Below are 23,111 nucleotides of genomic sequence, written 5' to 3'. Positions count from 1 at the left end.
CCGTCACCTGCAGAAAACTACTCATAACTGCTATGCCCTCTATTACCTGAGGTTGGATTGTTTCAGGTATGAAATGGGAGGGAATTGACACATCTTGTATTCAAGGATTTCCCTTTGGGAGCGGATGCCTCAAAGGGCTTGTCTCTCCAGTTCATTTTGCATGCAGCCCCTTGGTCATCTACCAGAACCGATGCCAAATTGTATTGGTGGCCTTCTGATTTAGATAAAATCAAGTTCATCCACGCAGCAACAAGGTGTGTTGTAATCTGTCAGTTTGCTTTAGCTAGGTGGCAAGCTTCCCAGCAAACTGTAGTTTGCAGGAATCTACGATCTGCAAGCTTTATTTGTGCTATGAAATAGGATTGCAATCTAGCAACAGCTCTCATACCTACCTGCCCTGTTGGTATTGCTGTCGGTTGTCTTTGCTCTTTAACTTGGGTTATAGTAATACTTAGTTATTGCCTTTTTCTTTGTCATTGAAAAATGACATTTAGGAGCCGATTGGTTGGTAGTTTATCTCTATCCACTTTAGTAGCTTAGTACATCTGTCCCTATATCACCAGATCATAGGGACAATTAACATAGTAGTTTGAAGGTTAAACAGTATTTAGCTAATTGTATATGTTCCCTACCAATATGTGATAACCATTTTAACATAACATTAATGAAAAGCAGGAATTGCATACAGGCCATTGCCCTTAAACATTAAGTATTGCAGTATAGCGTAAATGAAAGCCAGAAATTGCATGCAGTGCCATGAATCATTCAGTTGTGTAATATCATGCAACCTTTTGTCAATACTCAAATAGCAGTTCCAATAAGCAGGGGGGAGGCGGATGTACTGAGCCGTGGAGAGAGATAAAGTACCAGCCATTCAGCTCCTAACTGCCATGTTACAGGCTGTGTTTGAAATAATAACAGATGGGAGCTGATAGGTTGTAAACACACCAGACAAAATAATATGGAATGCTCATGGTTAGACGTTAATATGGCGTTACATCACCTTTAATGCTTTAATTGTTCCCATACCATGACCAAGTGGGGGTGTTTGCGTTTCTTCTTTCCAGCCGGTTCCAACATGTCCCAAATTTCCTTAATAACATTGAGATCTGGCGAATTGGAGGGCCACGTGAGATGTGGCACGTCAGTCTGGTGCTCTGCAAACCAATCCTGCACAATGCTAGTGCAATGCACTGTTCAGTTATCATCCTGAAGCAATGAATCCACGAGATGGTCTTTGTCTTTCACAAATTGGACAAATGGCAAAACCGGATGATCCAACAATGTCTCATAGTCCACCGCTTTCATGCGATTGGACACGCTGTTTGGCCCATGTCAGAAGCTGTTTCTATTGGATGGTTGTTAAACTGGAACGCACCTGTGCTATACGACTGAAAATTTGTAACCCATACAGTTTGCACTGAAGTGTTTGTTCGGAGACTGTTTGGCTGGGTCCGGCATTGTACTGTCCCTGACGCATTTGGAACTGATTGGTGGTTGCTGGGTATCCTAAATGCCTCTGGTCTCAATTTGTCATGATCGACTTTCGCCCACTGGTCTGCCGCTGAGATTCTTGGTGTCCATGCTTCTTCCATTGTAAATGGATACAGCTCACTGTCTTTGAGGGCATACCAACAAACGCCGCCACCTCCTCCAGGCTATGGCCTCCCATTTACCACTTTGTCACGTTGCGTGTACGTCCCATGGTTCCACCTGAAAAAATAGACAATCTCAACAAATTTGCATTGTATCAATAACTCATCCAATAGTTTTACTGTCACCATCTACTTGTCCCGCCCGCGTCATTGTACTCATACCACTTTGTCTTTCCGCATTCCAGATTATTTTGTCCAGTGTGTTTTATATCTGCTCATATCTGTCATTTTTTCAAACACAGACGGTAGCATGGCAGTTAGGAGCTGATTGGTTGGTAGTTTATCTCGCTCCACTTTATCACTCTCCAAGACTTAGTACATCTCCTCCTTAGGGTGAAACACTCGCTGTGTATGTGTAATTGCATGCATTTTCTTACTAGCTAACCGTTCAACAAGACCGTTATGGATGAAGAAATACTCTTAACTTAAAATAGACAGCTCTCTCTCTCTCCCCTCTAAACTGTCCCCAAGTGGTATGTAAAGTTATAGGGGTGCCTCAGTACTCAAACAGGGTATCTGGACTCCCATTAATTAGCTGATCGTCATTTTTCTGTGTAAGGTTGGCTTTGGCAGGGGACTGCTTCCTAATTTTACCAGCCCCATAACAGCACTGATGTCCATCTGCCGCGCTGACTGGAGCTAGGTCTTTGCAGCTTTCTTCACTAGGGGAAACTGGGTACAGGGTCAGCGTCTGTTTCACCAGCTGACAAGCAGTGGCTCACTCCTGCAGACATTGCTTTCTCTGACAACAGGCGAGGTGTTTTCCAGGGTGAGAAGCTGTTTGGCAGTGGAACTTGCAGCAAACGTCAACAGCTTCTATCCATAGTGGGGTGTGGGCTTACAGCACCTCACAACTATCCCCTTTCTGGTTCCAAAACCTGAGCACTCATAAATATCCGCTGGACATCTTCCCTATGGATAGCACAACGCCATCTCTTCAGGCACTAATCCACTTCTAACAACAACATCCTCCTCTGCCTCTGGTCTGGTCCTGTCACTGGTCTCTGCATAGTGCTGTCCTGACCCTGCTAGCAGTATATAAAAGTACTGTTAGTTGTGTTCACAAATTTATACAGTATGTAAAGCTATAACCACACATTAAGCAGTCACACCATACTGACTGCAACCAGCCCATTCAAAGGTAGAGATTAAATCTTTAGATTTATTTACATTGTCTGCTGAAGCACTGATGACCATTTCATTTGTATTCAACAATGGGAAATCTGATCTTCTGAGTTCTCTTTCTTTTATATGTCTTCTGTAAATCTCTTACTTGTATGGCTGATTGGGAGGAAGTAGTGACCTTCCCCAATTCCCCTGAAAATTCCCTTATTTCTTATTCTTACAAACAGTAAAGGTAATCCCTGTTTTAGTTTTGTATATTATGGGAGAGATTACTTTGTGTCACCCTCTTCATGAAAGTCTACAGTACATGCCACAAAGTCAAGAGGTACGAACTGTTTTGGTCATGCTGACTGTACTGTAACTTTTCACACAGTCATGCAAAGTTACTGTGTTGTTATTTTAGATATTCTGGTAGAACCACCACAGGAAAAAAAAAAAAAAAAAAAATATATATATATATATATATATATATATATATATATATATATATATATATATATGATTTGCTGAATTAGTGTATTTGTATCATATTACCATCCCTGAGACACTCGAATCTCTTATACTGCTTTATGTAATTAGAAAATAAGAATTTTCAGCTACAGTAATTGGAAATTCCCTCTGGTGTTTTTTATGACACTGTGTTTTTACATCATTTTTATAGGTGCGATCTCCACTCTCACATTCCATCCTTGGAGAACAAACAATCTCTGTCTCATCAGAAACAGTCTCAATTTTGGAACTGCGTTCACACTTGCTGTGGGGTATTTCCCTCTCTGTCAGCACATCTAATATCAACCATCCGGGTGTTTTTAGTGTTTTATATAAATCCCAAGAAGCAGCAATGACTCCAAAACAGGTAAATTGACATTTAGTTACACAACTTCTTACGTAGATTTATTTGCATGTAGGCTGCTTTTTTTGTTTCACACAACAAGTAATTCACCAACAGGGTAAGTGTCCAGCCTGCAGCTTATTTGTTCAAACTCACGCACCTGCTTTTACAATTACACATTTTTTTGTTATCTTTTAGCTGTTTACCAAAACATATGGGATATACAGTATAATGAATGTGGTTTTAAAGTGCAGACTATCATCTTGAATTTACAGGTATTCACATCCAAAGTGGAGGATGGGTCTAGGAATGGGAACTATTTAATATGTAGCCCCCAACCCCCTTCTTTTTTTTTTAATGAACTACAGATGGAGCCACGCTCATCTGAGGCAACTCCATCGCAGTCGTGTACTCCCGGCGTGACCAGGCGATTCGTCTGTCTAGTCACGCCGGGAGTGCACAGAGACGCTCTCCCATTCAATAGAATGGGGTGGGGTGCGTCTCGATCATGGACACGCGCGCGCCCCGGTCGGAGACGCTCTTCCATTTTAGTGAATGGGGCGCGTCTCCATCATGGCCACGCGCGCCCTCCCGGACGGAGACTCTCTCATAGTTAGGCGCGCCTAGGCACAGGCAGATCCATGACTAGCATGGCTCCATCTGTACAAGTAATTGGACATTTGTTTCATGGACAGGTGTGAGCTATTCTTTTGCTATTTCTTACATCAATTAAGCAGGCAAAAGGTCTGCAGTTGATTCCAAGCGTGGCATTTCCACTTAGATGCTCTTGCTGTAAACACACAACATGTGGTCCACTAGCGTATTTCTAATGGTGCCAGTGTGTGCGGGGGTGGTATTCAGTATGCCGGCTGTTGGGATACCGGCGCCGGAATCCTGACACCCGGCATACCGACAACTATTCTCCCTCTTGGGGGTCCACGACCCCCCTGGAGGGAGAATAAATAGTGTGGCGCGCGTGCAAGGGGCTCCCTCTTGGGGGTCCACGACCCCCCTGGAGGGAGAATAAATAGTGTGGCGCGCGTGCAAGGGGCTCATTTGTGCTCGCCCAGCTGTCGGTATGCTGACCGCCGATTCCGGCTGCCAGCATACCATACTATGCCCGTGTGCGGTGCACACGGGCCCCCGGGGTCCTGGGTGGGCCTACACTGCATACCATGCACCCATTATTTTTCATACTTACCCTCTGGGGTCCCGCGGCGCAGCAGTTTTGCAGAAATCTCTGCATGCGCAGTAGGTAAAATCACTGGGAAAATGGCTGCATCACATGCACTCTAGAATCTGGGATAGCACTGCCAGCTAAAAAGGAGGGGGCCCAAACGTATCCTGCACATAAGCCTTCTCATCTCTAGAAATGCCCCTGATGTGGTCAAAGGAGTTCTCAATAGAAGTGAGAGAGCTGCATCTTAGGCTGCAAAAACCCTCCAAAAAACCCATCAGAGAGATAGCAGGAACCTTAGGAGTAGCCCTATTAACAGTTTGGTGCATTCTGAGAAAAAAAGAATGCACCGGTATACTTGGCAATACAAAAACGCATGGATGTGTACAGATGAAAACAGTGGTGGATGAGCACAGTATCCTTTTCATGGTAAAGTAAAACCTTCACAGCATTCAGCCAAGTGAAGAACACACTCCAGGAGGTAAGAATTTTATTGTCCATGGGGGTAATTCAGACTTGATCGTAGATGTGCTAAATTTAGCACATCTACGATCACTTTCACAGACATGCGGGGAAACGCACAGCGCAGGGCTAGTCTGCCCCGCATGTCTAGCTCTGCCCCCTCCGCACCGGTACAAAAGCAACGCACAGTGGCGATTCTTTTGTACCTGAAGAGTAGGCCCCCACATGGTCTGGGCACAGCTGCATTGCCCGGACCGTGCCCCCAAAACAGTGGCCCAATGCCGCCAGACCCCTCCCGCCCAGCAAGAGCCTCTGCCTGTCAATCAGGCAGTGGCGTTCGCTGGGCTGAGATGCCGATCGCATCTCTGGCATGCGCCGGCACGCTGCAGCGCATGTGAAGTTCAGACCTGATCGCCCGCTGTGCGAAAACACAGCAGCGATCAGTTCTGAATCAGCCCCCAAGTCTACATTAAAGAGAAGACTTTATAAGAGCAAATACTGAGGGTTCACCCCAATGTGCAAATCATTCATAAGCCTCAAGGTTAAAAATTCCAGATTAGACTTTGCCAAAAGCATTTAAAAAAGCCAGTCCACTTTTGGTACAACATTCCTTGCACAGTTGAAACTAAAATCAACCTGTACCAGAGCGATGGGAAGAAACAAGTATACAGTACTGTAGAAGGTTTGGAATGGCACGTGATCTGAAGAATACCAAATCATCTGGAAAACACACTGGAAGCAGTGCATGCATAGCTTTCAATTCAACTGGGTCACTAGTGTTTATTGATGATGTGACCGAAGCCAGAAGCAGTCGGATGAATTCTAAAGTGTATAGGGATCTACTGTCTGTTTAGAGTCACACATTTTGCAAAGTTGATTGGAGAGTTTCACGATACAGGTGGATAGTAACAAAAAACTTTCTGCAAAAGCAACTCTGTTTTTCAAGGCAAAGAAGTAGAATATACTGCAATTGCAGCAGTGGTGCACACCACACTTTACACACTTTAGCATATATAAAATACATACAGTGTTGTATGTAATATATGTGCTGGCTGCCTTACCCCGGGGATCAGCAGCACTGTGCGATTCACAGCCGCCACTGCACCCGGGACAAAGCATTCGGCTTCATTTCTCCTTCTAAGCCCGCCCCCAGACTCCTGTGAAACTAGCCAATGGGAGTCTGCGGGCAGGCTTAGAAGGAGTAGTGAATCTGAATGCTGCTGCGTCCTGGGTGCTTTGGTGGCTGTGAATCACACAGTGCTGCTGATCCCCAGGGACAGGCAGCCAGCACATATATTTCATACAACACTGAATGCATGTTTTTAATGTTCTAACCCTGCCCTGCCCATGCAAAGTGTGGTGTGTGTCACTGCTGCCATTTCAGTATATTCTAGTTCTTTGCCATTAAAAAAAACTAAAGAGTTGCTTTTGCAGTAAGTTTTTTGTCACTATCCACCTGTATTGTGAACCTGTCCAATAAACACTGCTAAATCTGGCCAAATCTAAGCAGACTGTAGCTCCCTATACAGTTCAGAATCCACCTCCACCCCCACCCATGCAAAGTGTGGTGTGTGCTGCAGCCACCACTTAATGGCAGGGTCAGTCACCTGGGGCCTAATTCGGACCTGATCACTTGCTAGGGGTTTTTGCACTGCTGCAAGCAGATAGTCGCCGACCATAGCGGAGTGTATTTTCGCTTTGCAAGTGTGCGATCGCATGTGCAGCCGAGCGGTACAAAAAAGTTTTGTGCGGTTTCTGAGTAGCCCAGGACTTACTCCGCTGCTGCGATCACTTCAGCCTGTCCGGGGCTGGAATTGACGTCAGACACCCCGCCCTGCAAACACTTGGACACGCCTGCGTTTTTCCAACCACTCCCAGAAAACGGTCAGTTAACACCCACAAACGCCTTCTTCCTGTCAATCTCCTTGCGATCGGCTATGCGAATGGATTCTTCGTACAAGCCATCGCCCAGCAACGATCTGCTTTGTAGCCGTACAACGCGGTGCATACGCATGCGCAGTTCTGACCTGATCGCAGCGCAGCGAAAAATCCTAGTGTTCGATCAGGTCTGAATGGCCCCCCTGATCTCAACTCGATTAGCATGCATTTCACATGCTTAAGACAAAACTAACAACAGAAAAGTCCTGGCAAAGCATAATAAAGGAGCAAACCTAGCATTTGGCAATGTCCATGAGTTCCAGACTTCAGGCAGTCATTGCCTGCAAAGAATTTTCAACAGATTATTAAAAATTATCATTTTATTTATAATTATGTTAATTTGTCCAATTACATTGTAGCCCCTGACAATAGGGGGCGGTGTATAAAAATGGTTGCAATTCCTAAATGGTTTGTACAATATTTTTGTTCAACCCCTTTTCTCTAACGTCCTAGTGGATGCTGGGGACTCCGTAAGGACCATGGGGAATAGACGGGCTCCGCAGGAGACAGGGCACTTTAAGAAAGAATTTGGATACTGGTGTGCTCTGGCTCCTCCCTCTATGTCCCTCCTCCAGACCTCAGTTTGAATCTGTGCCCGGACGAGCTGGGTGCTACTTAGTGAGCTCTCCTGAGCTTGCTATAAAAGAAAGTATTTTGTTAGGTTTTTTTATTTTCAGAAAGATCTGCTGGCAACAGACTCTCTGCTACGTGGGAGAGAAGCAGCCCTACTCACTGAAGATAGGTCCTGCTTCTTAGGCTACTGGACACCATTAGCTCCAGAGGGATCGTACACAGGATCTCACCCTTTGTCGTCCGATCCCGGAGCCGCGCCGCCGTCCCCCTCGCAGAGCCGGAAGACAGAAGCCGGTGACAGAAGCAAGAAGACTTCGAAATCGGCGACAGAAGACTCCAGTCTTCATACTGAGGTAGCGCACAGCACTGCAGCTGTGCGCCATTGCTCCCACACTACACCCACATACTCCGGTCACTGCAGGGCGCAGGAGGGGGGGGGGGGGCGCCCTGGGCAGCAATTAGAGACCTCTTGGCAAAAGTGGGCATATATACAGTTGGGCACTGTATATATGCATGGGCCCCTGCCATATTTTTACACAGAAACGCGGGACAGAAGCCCGCTGCTGAGGGGGCGGGGCTTCTTCCTCAGCACTCACTAGCGCCATTTTCTCTCCACAGCTCCGCTGAGAGGAAGCTCCCCAGGCTCTCCCCTGCAGAAACACGGTAGAAGAGGGTAAAAAGAGAGGGGGGGGCACATAAATTAGGCGCAAAAACAGTATATACAGCAGCTACTGGGTTAACACTAAGTTACTGTGTGATTCCTGGGAAATATAGCGCTGGGGTGTGTGCTGGCATACTCTCTCTCTGTCTCTCCAAAGGGCCTTGTGGGGGAACTGTCTTCAAAAAGGGCATTCCCTGTGTGTGTGTGTGTGTGTGTGTGTGTGTGTGGTGTGTCGGTACGACGTGTGTCGGCATGTTTGACGAGGAAGGCTATGTGGAAGCAGAGCGGGAACAAATGAATGTGGGGTCGCCGCCGACGGTGCTGACACCCGATTGGATGGATATGTGGAAGGTTTTAAATGATAATGTTAACTCCTTGCATAAAAGGTTGGATAAAGCTGAAGCCTTAAGACAGCCGGGGACTCAGCCCATGCCTGATCCTATGTCGCAGAGGCCGTCAGGGTCTCAGAAGCGCCCACTATCCCAAATTGTTGATACAGATATCGACACGGATTCTGACTCCAGTGTCGATGGCGATGATGCAAAGTTACAGCCTAAATTGGCTAAAGCCATCCGTTATAGGATTATAGCAATGAAGGATGTGTTGCACATCACAGAGGAAACCCCAGTCCCTGACAAGAGGGTTTATATGTATGGGGAAAAAAGGCAAGAGGTGACCTTTCCCCCTTCACATGAGCTAAATGAGTTATGTGAAAAAGCTTGGGAATCTCCTGAAAAAAATGCAGGTTTCCAAACGGATGCTTATGGCGTATCCTTTCCCACCAACGGACAGGTTACGCTGGGAATCCTCCCCTAGGGTAGACAAAGCTTTAACACGCTTATCCAAGAGGGTAGCCCTGCCGTCACAGGATACGGCCACCCTGAAAGATGCTGCGGATAGAAAGCAGGAGGGTATCCTGAAGTCTATTTATACACATTCAGGTCCCTTACTAAGGCCGGCGATTGCGTCGGCCTGGATGTGTAGTGCTGTAGCAGCATGGACAGATACCTTATCTGAGGAACTTGATACCTTGGACAAGGATACTATATTACTGACCCTGGGGCATATAAAAGACGCTGTCCTATATATGAGAGATGCTCAAAGAGACATTAGCCTACTGGGCTCTAGAATAAATGCAATGTCGATTTCTGCCAGAAGGGTCCTGTGGTCTCGGCAGTGGACAGGCGATGCCGACTCAAAAAGGCACATGGAGGTTTTACCTTACAAGGGTGAGGAGTTGTTTGGGGAGGGTCTCTCTGACCTGGTCTCCACAGCTACGGCTGGAAAGCCAAATTTTTTGGCATATGTTCCCTCACAGCCTAAGAAAGCACCGTATTACCAAATGCAGTCCTTTCGATCACAAAAGGGCAAGAAGGTCCGAGGTGCGTCCTTTCTTGCCAGAGGCAGGGGTAGAGGAAAGAAGCTGCACAATACAGCTAGTTCCCAGGAACAGAAGTCCTCCCCGGCTTCCACTAAATCCACCGCATGACGCTGGGACTCCACAGGCGGAGCTAGGCCCGGTGGGGGCGCGTCTCCGAAATTTCAGCCACAAGTGGGTTCACTCCCAGGTGGATCCCTGGGCTATAGAGATTGTGTCTCAGGGATACAAGCTGGAATTCGAAGAGATGCCCCCTCACCGTTACCTCAAATCGGCCCTGCCAGCTTCCCCCTTAGAGAGGGAAATAGTGTTAGCTGCAATTCACAAATTGTATCTTCAGCAGGTGGTGGTCAAGGTTCCCCTCCTTCAACAAGGGAAGGGTTACTATTCGACCATGTTTGTGGTACCGAAACCGGACGGTTCGGTCAGACCCATATTGAATTTAAAATCCCTGAACATATACCTGAAAAGGTTCAAGTTCAAGATGGAATCGCTCAGAGCGGTCATCGCAAGCCTGGAAGGGGGGGATTTTATGGTGTCTCTGGACATAAAGGATGCATACCTTCATGTCCCCATTTATCCACTTCATCAGGCGTACCTCAGATTTGTGGTACAGGATTGTCATTACCAATTCCAGACGTTGCCGTTTGGTCTCTCCACGGCACCAAGAATATTTTCCAACGTAATGGCGGAAATGATGGTGCTCCTGCGAAAGCAGGGGGTCACAATTATCCCATACTTGGACGATCTCCTCATAAAGGCGAGGTCCAGAGAGCAGTTGCTGATCAGCGTAGCACACTCTGGGGAAGTGTTACAACAGCACGGCTGGATTCTAAATATTCCAAAGTCGCAGCTGATTCCTACGACGCGTCTGCCCTTCCTGGGCATGATTCTGGACACAGACCAGAAGAAGGTTTTTCTCCCGACGGAGAAGGCGCAGGAACTCATGACACTGGTCAGAGACCTCTTAAAACCAAAACAGGTGTCTGTGCATCACTGCACGCGAGTCCTGGGAAAGATGGTGGCATCATACGAGGCCATTCCCTTCGGCAGGTTCCATGCAAGGACCTTTCAGTGGGATCTGTTGGACAAGTGGTCCGGATCACATCTACAGATGCATCGGCTGATTACCCTATCCCCCAGGGCCAGGGTGTCTCTCCTGTGGTGGCTGCAGAGTGCTCACCTTCTCGAGGGCCGCAGATTCGGCATTCAGGACTGGGTCCTGGTGACCACGGATGCAAGCCTCCGAGGGTGGGGGGCAGTCACCCAGGGAAGAAATTTCCAAGGTCTGTGGTCACGTCAGGAGACTTGCCTTCACATCAATATCCTGGAACTAAGGGCCATATACAACGCCCTAAGTCAAGCGGAGACCCTGCTTCGCGACCAATCGGTGCTGATTCAGTCAGACAACATCACCGCAGTGGCTCATGTAAACCGCCAAGGCGGCACAAGGAGCAGGGTGGCGATGGCGGAAGCCACCAGAATTCTTCGCTGGGCGGAGAATCACGTAAGAGCACTGTCAGCAGTGTTCATTCCGGGAGTGGACAACTGGGAAGCAGACTTCCTCAGCAGGCATGACCTCCACCTGGGAGAGTGGGGACTTCATCAAGAAGTCTTCGCGCAGATTGTAAGTCGGTGGGAACTGCCACAGGTGGACATGATGGCATCCCGTCTCAACAAAAAGCTACAGAGGTATTGCGCCAGGTCAAGAGACCCTCAGGCGATAGCTGTAGACACACTAGTGACACCGTGGGTTTTCCAGTCGGTTTATGTATTTCCTCCTCTTCCTCTCATACCAAAGGTGCTGAGAATCATAAGAAGAAGAGGAGTGAGAACAATACTCATTGTTCCGGATTGGCCAAGAAGGACTTGGTATCCAGAGTTGCAAGAAATGCTCACAGCGGACCCATGGCCTCTGCCTCTAAGACAGGACCTGTTGCAACAGGGACCCTGTCTGTTCCAAGACTTACCGCGGCTGCGTTAGACGGCATGGCGGTTGAACGCCGGATCCTAGCAGAAAAAGTCATTCCGGATGAGGTTATTCCTACGCTGATAAAGGCTAGGAAAGACGTGACGGCTAAACATTATCACCGTATATGGTCGAAAATATGTTGCTTCCTCCTCTGGAGGAATTCCAGCTGGGCCGTTTCCTTCACTTCCTACAGTCTGGAGTGACTTTGGGCCTAAAATTGGGTTCCATTAAGGTCCAGATTTCGGCCCTATCCATTTTCTTTCAAAATGAACTGGCTTCTCTTCCTGAAGTCCAGACGTTTGTAAAGGGAGTGCTGCATATTCAGCCTCCTTTTGTGCCTCCAGTGGCACCTTGGGATCTTAACGTGGTGTTGAGTTTCCTGAAGTCACACTGGTTTGAGCCTCTCAAAACCGTGGAGTTAAAATTTCTCACCTGGAAGGTGGTCATGCTATTAGCCTTGGCTTCAGCTAGGCGTGTGTCAGAATTAGCACATAAAAGCCCCTATCTGGTTTTCCATATGGACAGGGCAGAATTGCGGACCCGTCCACAATTTCTGCCAAAAGTGGTGTCATCTTTTCATATGAACCAACCTATTGTGTTGCCTGTGGCTACTCGTGACTTGGAGGATTCCGAGTTACTAGATGTGGTCAGGGCTTTGAAGGTTTATGTAGCCAGAACGGCTAGAGTCAGGAAGACTGAGTCGTCGTTTATCCTGTATGCACCCAACAAGCTGGGTGCTCCTGCTTCAAAGCAAACTATTGCTCGCTGGATCTGTAACACGATTCAGCAGGCTCATTCTACGGCTGGATTGCCGTTTCCAAAATCAGTAAAAGCCCACTCCACAAGGAAGGTGGGCTCTTCTTGGGCTGCTACCCGAGGGGTCTCGGCATTACAGCTTGGTCAGGTTCAAACACTTTTGCAAAGTTCTACAAGTTTGATACCCTGGCTGAGGAAGACCTTGTGTTTGCTCATTCGGTGCTGCAGAGTCATCCGCACTCTCCCGCCCGTTTGGGAGCTTTGGTATAATCCCCATGGTCCTTACGGAGTCCCCAGCATCCACTAGGACGTTAGAGAAAATAAGATTTTACTTAACGGTAAATCTATTTCTCGTAGTCCGTAGTGGATGCTGGGCGCCCGTCCCTAGTGCGGACTTCTTCTGCAATACTTGTATATAGTTATTGCTTACATAAGGGTTATGTTTGGTTGCATCAGGGTTGATCTGATGCTCCGTTGTTGTTCATACTGTTAACTGGGTAAGTTTATCACAAGTTATACGGTGTGATTGGTGTGACTGGTATGAGTCTTGCCCTGGATTCCAAAATCCTTTCCTTGTATTGTCAGCTCTTCCGGGCACAGTTTCTCTAACTGAGGTCTGGAGGAGGGACATAGAGGGAGGAGCCAGAGCACACCAGTATCCAAATTCTTTCTTAAAGTGCCCTGTCTCCTGCGGAGCCCGTCTATTCCCCATCGTCCTTAAGGAGTCCCCAGCATCCACTACGGACTACGAGAAATAGATTTACCGGTAAGTAAAATCTTATTATATTAAATCTGAATGTCTGTACTGCAATTGCATCTCTATTGTTTAATATTAAATTCATTGTGGTGGCGAACAGAGCAAAAATTGTGAAAAAAAACCAGTGCCCAAATATACATGGACCTGTCTACCACAAAGATAAGCTTGAGCTTTTGGGTCTCTGGTTGTGACATAGGACAGAAGGAATAGTAAATTCTGGTTATTAACATTTACCATCACAGTGCCAGCATATTCCGTTCAGCTTTACAACCGTGAATTGAATATACTGTATATACTGATATGCTAGGCACAATTGTTCTTTCCATAATAAAAATAACAACTGATCAGATATATCCATGCTGCTAACTTTTAACTATTTAGCCAGTTTAAAACAATTACTGACCTTCAACACTTCAACTTCTGTGTAACCTCATGCAATGCAACTCCCCTACATACATGTTAAATACTAATTTGCTATGTATAACAGGAAGGCAGAACAGATGTGTGCAAACACGTTTCCACAAACATCAAAAATGCCATTCATTCTAGGAGCAGAGAACAGACGTGTGCTTGTCAATCACAGCTTATTAAATACCTTTCTGCTGCGGGGTACACTGGGCTCCACAGGGAATGACATTGGGGTGTAGAGTAAAATCTTGATCCAAGGCACCAACAGGCTCAAAGCTTTGACTGTTCCCAGAATGCCTAGCGCCGCCTCCTCTATAACCCCGCCTCCGTGCACAGGAGCTCAGTTTTGTAGTTGGTGCCATGCAGTAAGCAGGAACTTAACAGGGGGGCTGCTCCAGCAGTCCTGATAGAAGCTTTTAAAGAATATTTATTTTAAAGAAGACTTCAAGGGCTGTAGCAGAGACACTGACTGTGTTAGATGTCAGTCAGACATCTCCTGCTGCAGCTCTATCACCTCCCCCAGCGGCCCTTTACACATCTCTGGACCATGGATCAGGTGAGTATAATTATCTTTTATTTTCTGGTACCCGTGGATTCTACTTGGAGAAGAGGACCGACTGCTTCGTGTCAACATAGGTAAGTATGTGTGTGTCGGCAGTGTGTAATAAAGTTGTACTTGTCACGGTGTGTGTCTCCTGTTTTATTTGGGTATTTTTTTTCCAGTAGTACTACAGGTACCAGCGGGCCCGTTTTTCTCCTGCATGCTGGTACTTGTTGTTCTCCAAGTACCAGCTTGCGGGGGAGGCTTGCTGGGACTTGTAGTACTACAGGAAAAAACAATATTCTTTCAATTTTGACAAGGCTATCAGCCCCTCATCCGCAGCCCTTGGATGGGGGGGACAGCCTCGGGCTTCACCCCTGGCCCTTGGGTGGCTGGGGGGGGGACCCCTTGATTGAAGGGGTCCCCACTCCCCCAGGGTACCCCGGCCAGGGGTGACTAGTTGGATATTTAATGCCACGGCCGCAAGGCACTGTATAAAAGTGACCCCCGGCTGTGGCATTATCTGTCCAGCTAGTGGAGCCCGATGCTGGTGTAAAAAATACGGGGGACCCTACTCTTTTTGTCCCCCGTATTTTTTGCACCAGGCGCAGAGCCCGGTGCTGGTTTTAAAAATACGGGGGATCCCCTGTAATTTTTTACCCCGCATTTTTAGAACCAGGACCAGCTCGAAGAGCCCGAGGCTGGTTATGCTTTGGAGGGGGGGACCCCACGCCATTTTTTTTCGGGTTTTTCCCCGTTTTTTTTAAATCGCGGCAAAATCCGGCAAATCGGCCGTTTTTCGCCCGCGGGACTGTCGAATCCGTTTTTCATTGAATATGGTGAATTCCGGAAGCCACCTGCCGGAATTCACCTGTCGAATTGTGTCGAATTAAAAAACGGCGATAATTTGCCGCGATTCGCCGCTAATTGCATATACCCCTAAGAGTGGGAAATCACAGATGCATTCATATATCTTTTCTTATAAAAACCATTTGATTTCAAAGTCACTATTTGAGCCCTCTGGTTTTAATGTCCCTAACTCATAGATCGCTCTCATCTCTGCTTTAGCCAACTGGGTCGCCAAATCACTGCGTCTCCAGTCCCCTTTGATGTGTCTTAAACCGCAAAACTGTTTAACTGCCTTACAGTTGCTCTGGTGGTTCACACGAAAATGCTCTGATAAGGCATGGGTGGCGAGGGATTTTTTGATGTTTCTGAGGTGCTCCCCTAATCTTATTTTAAGGGGTCGGGAAGTTCTCCCTATGTACCAGAAACCACACTCACACTCAATTGCATAGACCACGTTGCTAGTATTGCAGGTGATGAAGTCTGATATCTTAAATTTTGTTTTGTTAATGGCCACCTCTGTGATCTTGCTGCCAGACCCTTTAATACCCCTGCACCCCAGACAACTCCCACAGCGAAAAAAAACCTTTAGATTTAATCGTGTTGAATTTGTGATTGTATTATTGTGCTTGATGTTTTATTAAGATTACATTGTATCTCATGCACACTTTTTTCTTATATATGGCATTTATGTGAGTTTTCTAACAACTGCAGAACTCATCACAGCCCTTGCACTAGTGCTGTTCAAAATATATGCTGCTATTTATGCGGTTGGAGTGGAATTTTTAAATGACTATTAAGATTTTTACTGCTGCATTACTGTGCTTGAGGTTTGATTAAAACTATACTTCACTATATGCATATTTCTTTTCTGTATGGCACGTATGTGAGCCTCCCAACAACTCCAGAATCGTTTAAATTGCGATATCATTGTGGAGCGCAGGATAAGTCCCCTTCTTTACTATTTGGTTTTTATGCTCTTTTAAAATTTAGTTTGTGCCTTTTTTGAGGGTGGCTTAATTTCCTCTATTTAGTCAATATAGGGGCTAAAATGCTTAGTTCCCAATGTACTGTAACTGATTAATCTAGACTAACAACCTGTTCTATTCTCTTTTTAGGAAGCTGTGCTGTGTGTCTGGATGCTGTTCAGTGATATGTCTGTTGCTCCAGTTACTCTTTATAACCCACTGGAGTTGTCATTGTCTGTTGTGTCCTCTGATCCCACTGTCCTATCAGTTCGTCGACCAGGGGTTTCTGCAAGCTCATTGCCAGTGTTAATTTTTGAGAGTCCAGGTGAAGAGCCCCTACTGCGCATGTCTCTGTTTCTGCCAGAGCAGTGTCGAGAAGGAGAATCTTCAGGATTGCTCAATGCTGGGTATGTTCGAGTAACATTTCCAAAGAATAGAACAGAAAGTGGTGACTATCCTGGCAGTGACATAATACAGGGTGACAATGACCTAATCACCAGGGATAGTGATATAAACTCAAATGCCAACAGTGTTATTCCAGGCACCAGTGACATAATTCTAAGGAGTGGTGACCCCACCATTGAAGATGAGTCTCTTTCTGGCTTGGATGATATTGTCACAACGCGGTGGGGAATACCAGGCTTGGAGGAAGGACTTTATGGGCTTCTTGCAATCTTCTCGTTCCTAACTCTCCTCTTCTTTCTGAGTTGCTTATCTTTCATCAAAAGACATAGGAAAAAATCGGCACCTGAGGGGGTTGGAAATCATGAAGGCCCAAACTGGGTATGGTTGGAGGGCCCAGAAGTGAATGGACCAAGGACCCAAGGAGGAGTGAGTGAGGAAGAGGAGGAAACAGGGCAATGGGAAGGAAGGGAGAGGGGACCCCAAAGTCTGACTAGTACCTTCCATCCAGTGAGAAATTCTCAAGGCGTTGAGACAGCTAGTGCCTATCCGTCTGATGCCCGATCTTTCTCTACACCTGCAACCCATGCTAAGGCCTGCTTAGAAGCCAAAATAAATGAGGATATGTCTTTCAGAACACCACCACAAGGTACAACTAGAATTGAAAAAGTTCCTGATGATCCATCAGTGCGCTCCATCTTGGTTGCTAGTGAAGAGGACATTATGTGGGTATGCAAAGACATGGGAATGAGAGAACCTCAAGAAATCCTGAGCTACATGGAAAGGATCAGGGGTGATCAGGAAGATAGAAAGAAAGATGGGCAAAGGGGTAAAGGAATGGATGTAGTTGGGCCAAGTGTAAGAAGATAGACTTAATTCAGGAACATAAAGCATTACTGTAAGAAATTAAGTAACACACGGTTGAGTAAGATGAAGTTTCTGGGAAGATATATCAATCATCTTTAAAGCCTTGTTCTGCAACTTATGTAAAATGTATTTTATGATCCAGATTTACGTAAGAGATTTGAGAACGAGGAGTGTGAACCTACATTCTCTATTGTAATTAAGCAATGGATGGTTTGATTGCAAAGCACATGATTTCCATAGTTCTAGTAATGCGAATGGTAAAATCAAGAAATCAACAAACCAAGTTTGAATATATGGATTCATATTTGCCTGGGAATCTACACTAAAGTTACTAAGATTGCTTTAATTTATTTTATGATAAACTCAGTAATAAATTACCAGGCATTCATTAGCACATGTAGGTGCACACAATGACATTTAGAGAATTAAGATTCAAGCAATTATTTAATTTATGTAACTGTGAACTTCAGTGTTAAAGAGAACGATTATCTATCTGTGTTTGACAACATACCAGATCAAGACTACTTTGGGCTCTTGGCAGTGCAGTTTCCAGGCCATCAGCATTTCATTTTAGTCAGACCAATTTGAGATAATCTGTATATCCATGGCCTGTGGAGATTTCACTGTGTGGTTTATTAAAATGGGCATACATGCTGCTGTTGTCTTGTTTGGAGTAACCATTGAATAACTGGATCTGTGCCAACTTGGGGATGCACGTTGGTTGAAAATAGGACAGGTTCAGAGGTATTTGTGGACAGACTGCAAACAGATCAATATAGACTCCTAATTAGCTGTACTTGTCATGAATAACTAAAGCTGACAAGGTCAGTCACTATCAGACGTTACCATACTGCCAAATCCAAATTCTGTCTGATTTTTTATTTTATTTTTTGCGGGGTGGGGAGGGTGGGGGGGTTTGTAGCCTGCCACTGCATCCTTACTGTTTCAGGCCATAGGTACCTGCCTATATTGCCTAATCTGGAGCGGGGTTGATGATGTAAGCACAGAGAATCTTCATCTGCCTGACAAAGAGTCACAAGTGTTCTTATTCTATTATTTTAAGTGTATAAATAAGTGTTTTTTTATAATATATTGTTTTTATTAAAGTTGTATGAGGCAATAGTAAACTTGAGATCTCACATTCAGAATATAAATAAGAACCTTGCTAGAGTAGTTAAATTCTACATTCCAGTCAGTTGCTACAATTGTTGTTATAATTGTTAGTTGTTGTGAGACTCCTTCACAATGCATTGTAATATGTGCTTTTTATAGTCTGAAAATCTGCTTTACAAAGTTACTGTAGATATTTGTGATCAAGTGACTAATGTGTCTATTTAAAAAGCAGTGAAAAGAGTGGAGAAAAGGACCAGAAGAGAAGTTGCTCATGGCAACCAATCAGCTTTGAAGGAAGCCTTTATTAAGTACATTCTTTAAGGGAGATGCTGATTGGTTGCCATGGGCAACTTCTCCATTGGTCTGTTTCTCCACTCTTTTCACTGCTTCATGAATAAACTCCTAATATAAAGATTTAATTTGTTCTGACTGTAACATGGAGAACTAGCCGTTGTGCAGTGGTTACCAAAAAACAGTCCAAAACCTACCTACAGATGTAGCCACGCTCATCGTGGCTACATCCAGGCTCATTCGGAGCTCATTTTCCACGTTCGCATCTATGACGCACACATGTCCCCATTCACATGCCCCCATTTAGCCGCAACAGGAGTTCACATAGCCAGCAGAAGAAGCCACGATGAGCGTGGCTACATCTGTAGGTGCCCTCTAAACAATCCAGAATGGAAAGAGTTAAAATTGTAATCTAATGAAGGGTCCAGTCTCATGAGCTGCATTCACAATCATTGAAACATTGCTTAGCTTGGTTTGCTTAGTAATGATTCCCAAACTGGGTGCCAAGGGTAACCTGCAGGGAGCTGCCACAGTTTGTTGATCTAATACCAAATAAAAATTTTATATGGTCCATGTTATATACAAAATCAGTGCTGGTGGTTGCCAGTCGTAAAATAAGTTGACGACAAAAGCACAACCCTGTCCACCACCACATTATTATTAGTAAGTACAATTTACTTTGAGAATTTTTGCTGAATTTCTCTACAAGAAACTTTTGGGCAAGGGGTGCCATGGAAAAAATGCTGATACTCTAAGGCACTGTGATGCAAGAAAGTTTAGGAACCACTAACTTAGGGGAAACCGTGCTCTTGACCAGCAATAATTCCAGTGTCAAAGTTCAGTCATACAGGCTGTGCTGCAGTGAGTCACTCAACTAGGATTTTCCCCTCATACACCTCTTTCACACAGAAAGTCAAATTACCGGATTAAGAAGTTCTACCCGGTAATTTTCAGATTAAACACGGGTCCTTTTTCTGTGTAAAAGGTCATCCCGGGTTGAAATTCCTGGGACTCGAACACGGGAATTTACCAGGATCAGAGACCCAGGTTGACCCTTTGACATAGAAGAAATACCCATGTCGACCTACAAAATACTGGGTAGAACTGCTTCACCTGGTAATTTGATTCCCTGTGTGAAAGAGTGGTCAGGCAGGGCCTGGCAAAACTACCCGACACTCAAATGCCGGGTAAAAGCCGGGATATTCAGACATTTCTTTCTGAAAAGGGTATTATACCCCTTTCAGACCTACAGCAAAATTCTGGGTTTTTGACCGTAAACACAAATCAACCTGGGTTTTTGCTATGTGTGAACAGAAACAACCCGGGTTGAAGTCCCGAGTTGATGACCCTGCTCTGTTCCAGGGTTTTTCCTTGGTATCACCTGGGTTGCCTCTGGTTCCGGTATGAATGGTCGACCATGTTATGGTCGACAGTCATTAGGTCAACCACTATTGGTCGACATTGACATGGTCGACATGGACACATGGTCGACACATGAAAAAGTCGACATGCATTTTTTTGTACTTTTTTTGGTGTCGCTCGCCATGCTTCGGGCATGGTGCCTTCGCTCCGCTACCGCTTTGCTCGGCACAGATTACCGTTCCAATCGTAGTCCACGTGGATCATAAAGTATGGAAAAGTTCCCCAAAAGAAAAAAAAGTAAAAAGACTAATGTCGACCTTTTCACGTGTCGACCTTTTCACGTGTCGACCTTTCATGTGTCGACCATTTCCATGTGTCGCCCATGTGTCCATGTCGACCATGTCAATGTCGACCAATAGTGGTCGACCTAATGACTGTCGACCATAACATGGTCGACCGTGTGAACGGATACTGTTGCCTCTAGTGTGAATGCATCCAACCTGGGCTTTTAGGCCCAGGTAAGAAAAAAAGTGTCTGGTTGTTCAGCGAATGGCTATAACATAACCCAGCTACGTTTAGACTATTACACAGCAGACTGGGAAAATGCTGTATACTTACAGGAAGTTCACACACAAGAAGGACAGATCTGAAACTGAGGAATGGTAATACTGGCTGGTAGCTGGTTGTGTTAAGGGGAATGTGAGTGTGAGCACCTTAGTAAGAAAAAATAAAGTAAAGTAGATCAGCTTTAAAGAAAAATGTATTTAAATAGAAGATAAAGGGGTCTGTTTACTAAGACTTGGACGGAGATAAAGTGGATCGAGATAAAATACCAGCCAATCAGCTCCTGACATTTTTCAAACCGAGCCTGTGACATAGCAGTTAGGAGCCGATTGGCTGGGACTTTATCTCCATCGACTTTATCGCCATCCAAGGCTTAGTAAATAGACCATTTAGGGGGACATTTACTAAGCAGTGATAAGAGCAGAGAAGTGAGCCAGTGGAGAAATTTCCCCATCAACCAATCAGCAGCTCTGTATAATTTTATAGTATGCAAATTATAGATGTTACTTCAGTGCTGATTGGTTGCCTTGGGCACTTCTCCACTGGCTCCTCCGCTCTTATCACTGCTTAGTAAATGTCCCCCAAAACCACATATTTGCCATTAACATCTAGCAATGGCTAAATAATATACATGAAAGTGTAAACTGTAAATATACATCAAATTCCAGGGCAGACCCAGGTTCGGTGTGAAAGCATCCAACCTGGGAATTTCCTGGGTTTTTGATGTAGTGAGATGGGGGTCTAAAACCTGAGAATTAATAGATGATAGACCCGGGGCGTACCCATGTATTTCCCAGTTCTTATGTCTGAAAGTGGTGCATTTGTTTTTAAGGTACCGCATTACTAAAATGGTGTAGTGACAGCTATAGATATATGAGGTAACCCATCTAGAAAGTTTGTTCTAAGAAGTGGGAGAGTAGTCCTTTTGCATATGAAGTTCGTGTACATCTCATGCCTAAACAAAAAATATTCTGTATAAATATTTTGTACTAAATACACAGATAGCAGGGCTTTGCTCCTTAGATTATGCTGCCTGGTGACCAGATTATGCAGGGAGGGAGGAAGCAGATACAGTATTAGTCAGTCCCAGCAGAGATTTGTGGGCATGTCTGTATTGCCGTGGCCATTTCATGCACAGGAGTGCATGTGCTGAGTGTCCATCGGAGCCTGCGCTGACTGCTGTGCTTGTATGTACCTGGGCTGCGCTGACTCCTCCTGTCCATTCCAGCCTGCGCTGTCTGCTGTCTTCAAACTCCAGCTGCATAGAGCTCTCCGTTAAGAAGGTCTTTGCGTGTCCGGGGATTGCAGCTTCGGAGTGCGTAGTGATGGGGCCACAAGGGAGGGGGAAGGGGGGGGGGGGGGTTTGCCAGGAAGGTGTCAGAAACTGCTCAGTAATATGACCACAGGGAAGGGGGGTGGGGAGGGATTACATTTTTTATTCATGTTTGGGCTGGGGGGGATGGGGAGCTGGCTGCTATACTTTCATCCTGGCTCTTAGGTTTTAGAAAGAAATTGTCAAGTCCTGCAGATAGGGTTACCAGTTTTACTCTTTGAAAGAGGATGCTTACAAATTTCACAGATTCTGCTGCTGACTGTTTTCAAGTCAACATCTCTCCTGGTTTTAATACGCCAAAGAACCTGTGTAATTCATATGTGGCCTCCTTTAAAGGGATTATCTAGTAACCTTACGCACAGACAAATGATATGTTGTGGTCATAGTGGCATCATCCTACTTGGTAAGAGACTTGTATTTTATTTGCCAAAGTGTTCATTGTAAAATTTAAATAATCCCAAATCTGAGTGCCAGTCTGGGCTCTTTCAGATTACCTAAGAAGCAGTTATATAGAGCAATAAACAGAAATGGGCAGGGGAAATGTTTGGTGCCAAGTACATTCACCCTACTGTTCTTCTGCTTATTTTGTTGTCACATTTATTGAATTTGCTGTACATTACATACTGTTCATCTACTTTGCTTTAGATTCATTTTTATTAATCTTCCTCTCTCTGATAACTGTTATTGTTAATTTGTTGAAATTAAGAATAGCATAGTCACACAACAAGTTGCCAAGACCATTAAAGCACAAAGTTAACCATGTATTGTAATAAATATTTATGGACTCTTAATTTTATTGTCTGCTCGTTCTTAAAAAAAATTGTGTTTTTTTTTAACTACACACGATAATTAGTTGTCCCAAGAAACACATTGACTGACTGGTTTTAGAAATTGGTCATTTTAACAAAGGTCTGCCATTTAAATGTTCATGTTAGCTGCTTCTCAAGAACTGCACACATACAAGTAGGGTGTGACATTGATAGTTCTTGCAGCTGGCTTATTATTGGAAGACTAGTTCTGCTCATCTACATTTTTAACTAGCCACTTAACAGCAAATGAGGACATCTGCTAAATAATGCTATATTGTGCAGCTCCTGGTCTCCACTGAGGGGAGAAAGCTGCTCCATTAA

At 45.2% G+C, this 23,111-nt stretch overlaps 1 protein-coding gene across 1 annotated transcript in view; it reads left to right on the top strand.

The window, feature by feature from the left end:
• The window catches only part of TMEM132A (transmembrane protein 132A), a 189,610-nt gene extending 167,624 nt beyond the window's left edge, over positions 1-21,986 (top strand). The window contains exons 10-11 of the mRNA XM_063963116.1: positions 3,442-3,636; positions 16,200-21,986. Of these exons, the coding sequence (XP_063819186.1) occupies positions 3,442-3,636; positions 16,200-17,321 (1,317 nt within the window). The 3' untranslated portion in view covers positions 17,322-21,986. The remainder of the gene's footprint in view (positions 1-3,441; positions 3,637-16,199) is intronic.
• Positions 21,987-23,111: the final 1,125 nt, after the last annotated feature.

This window comes from Pseudophryne corroboree, chromosome 3 (assembly GCF_028390025.1).
Source record: "Pseudophryne corroboree isolate aPseCor3 chromosome 3, aPseCor3.hap2, whole genome shotgun sequence".
In the NCBI taxonomy this organism is placed as follows: Eukaryota; Metazoa; Chordata; class Amphibia; order Anura; family Myobatrachidae; genus Pseudophryne; species Pseudophryne corroboree.
Note: the sequence above shows the minus strand (reverse complement) of the source record. Positions and strands in the feature narration are given on the sequence as shown.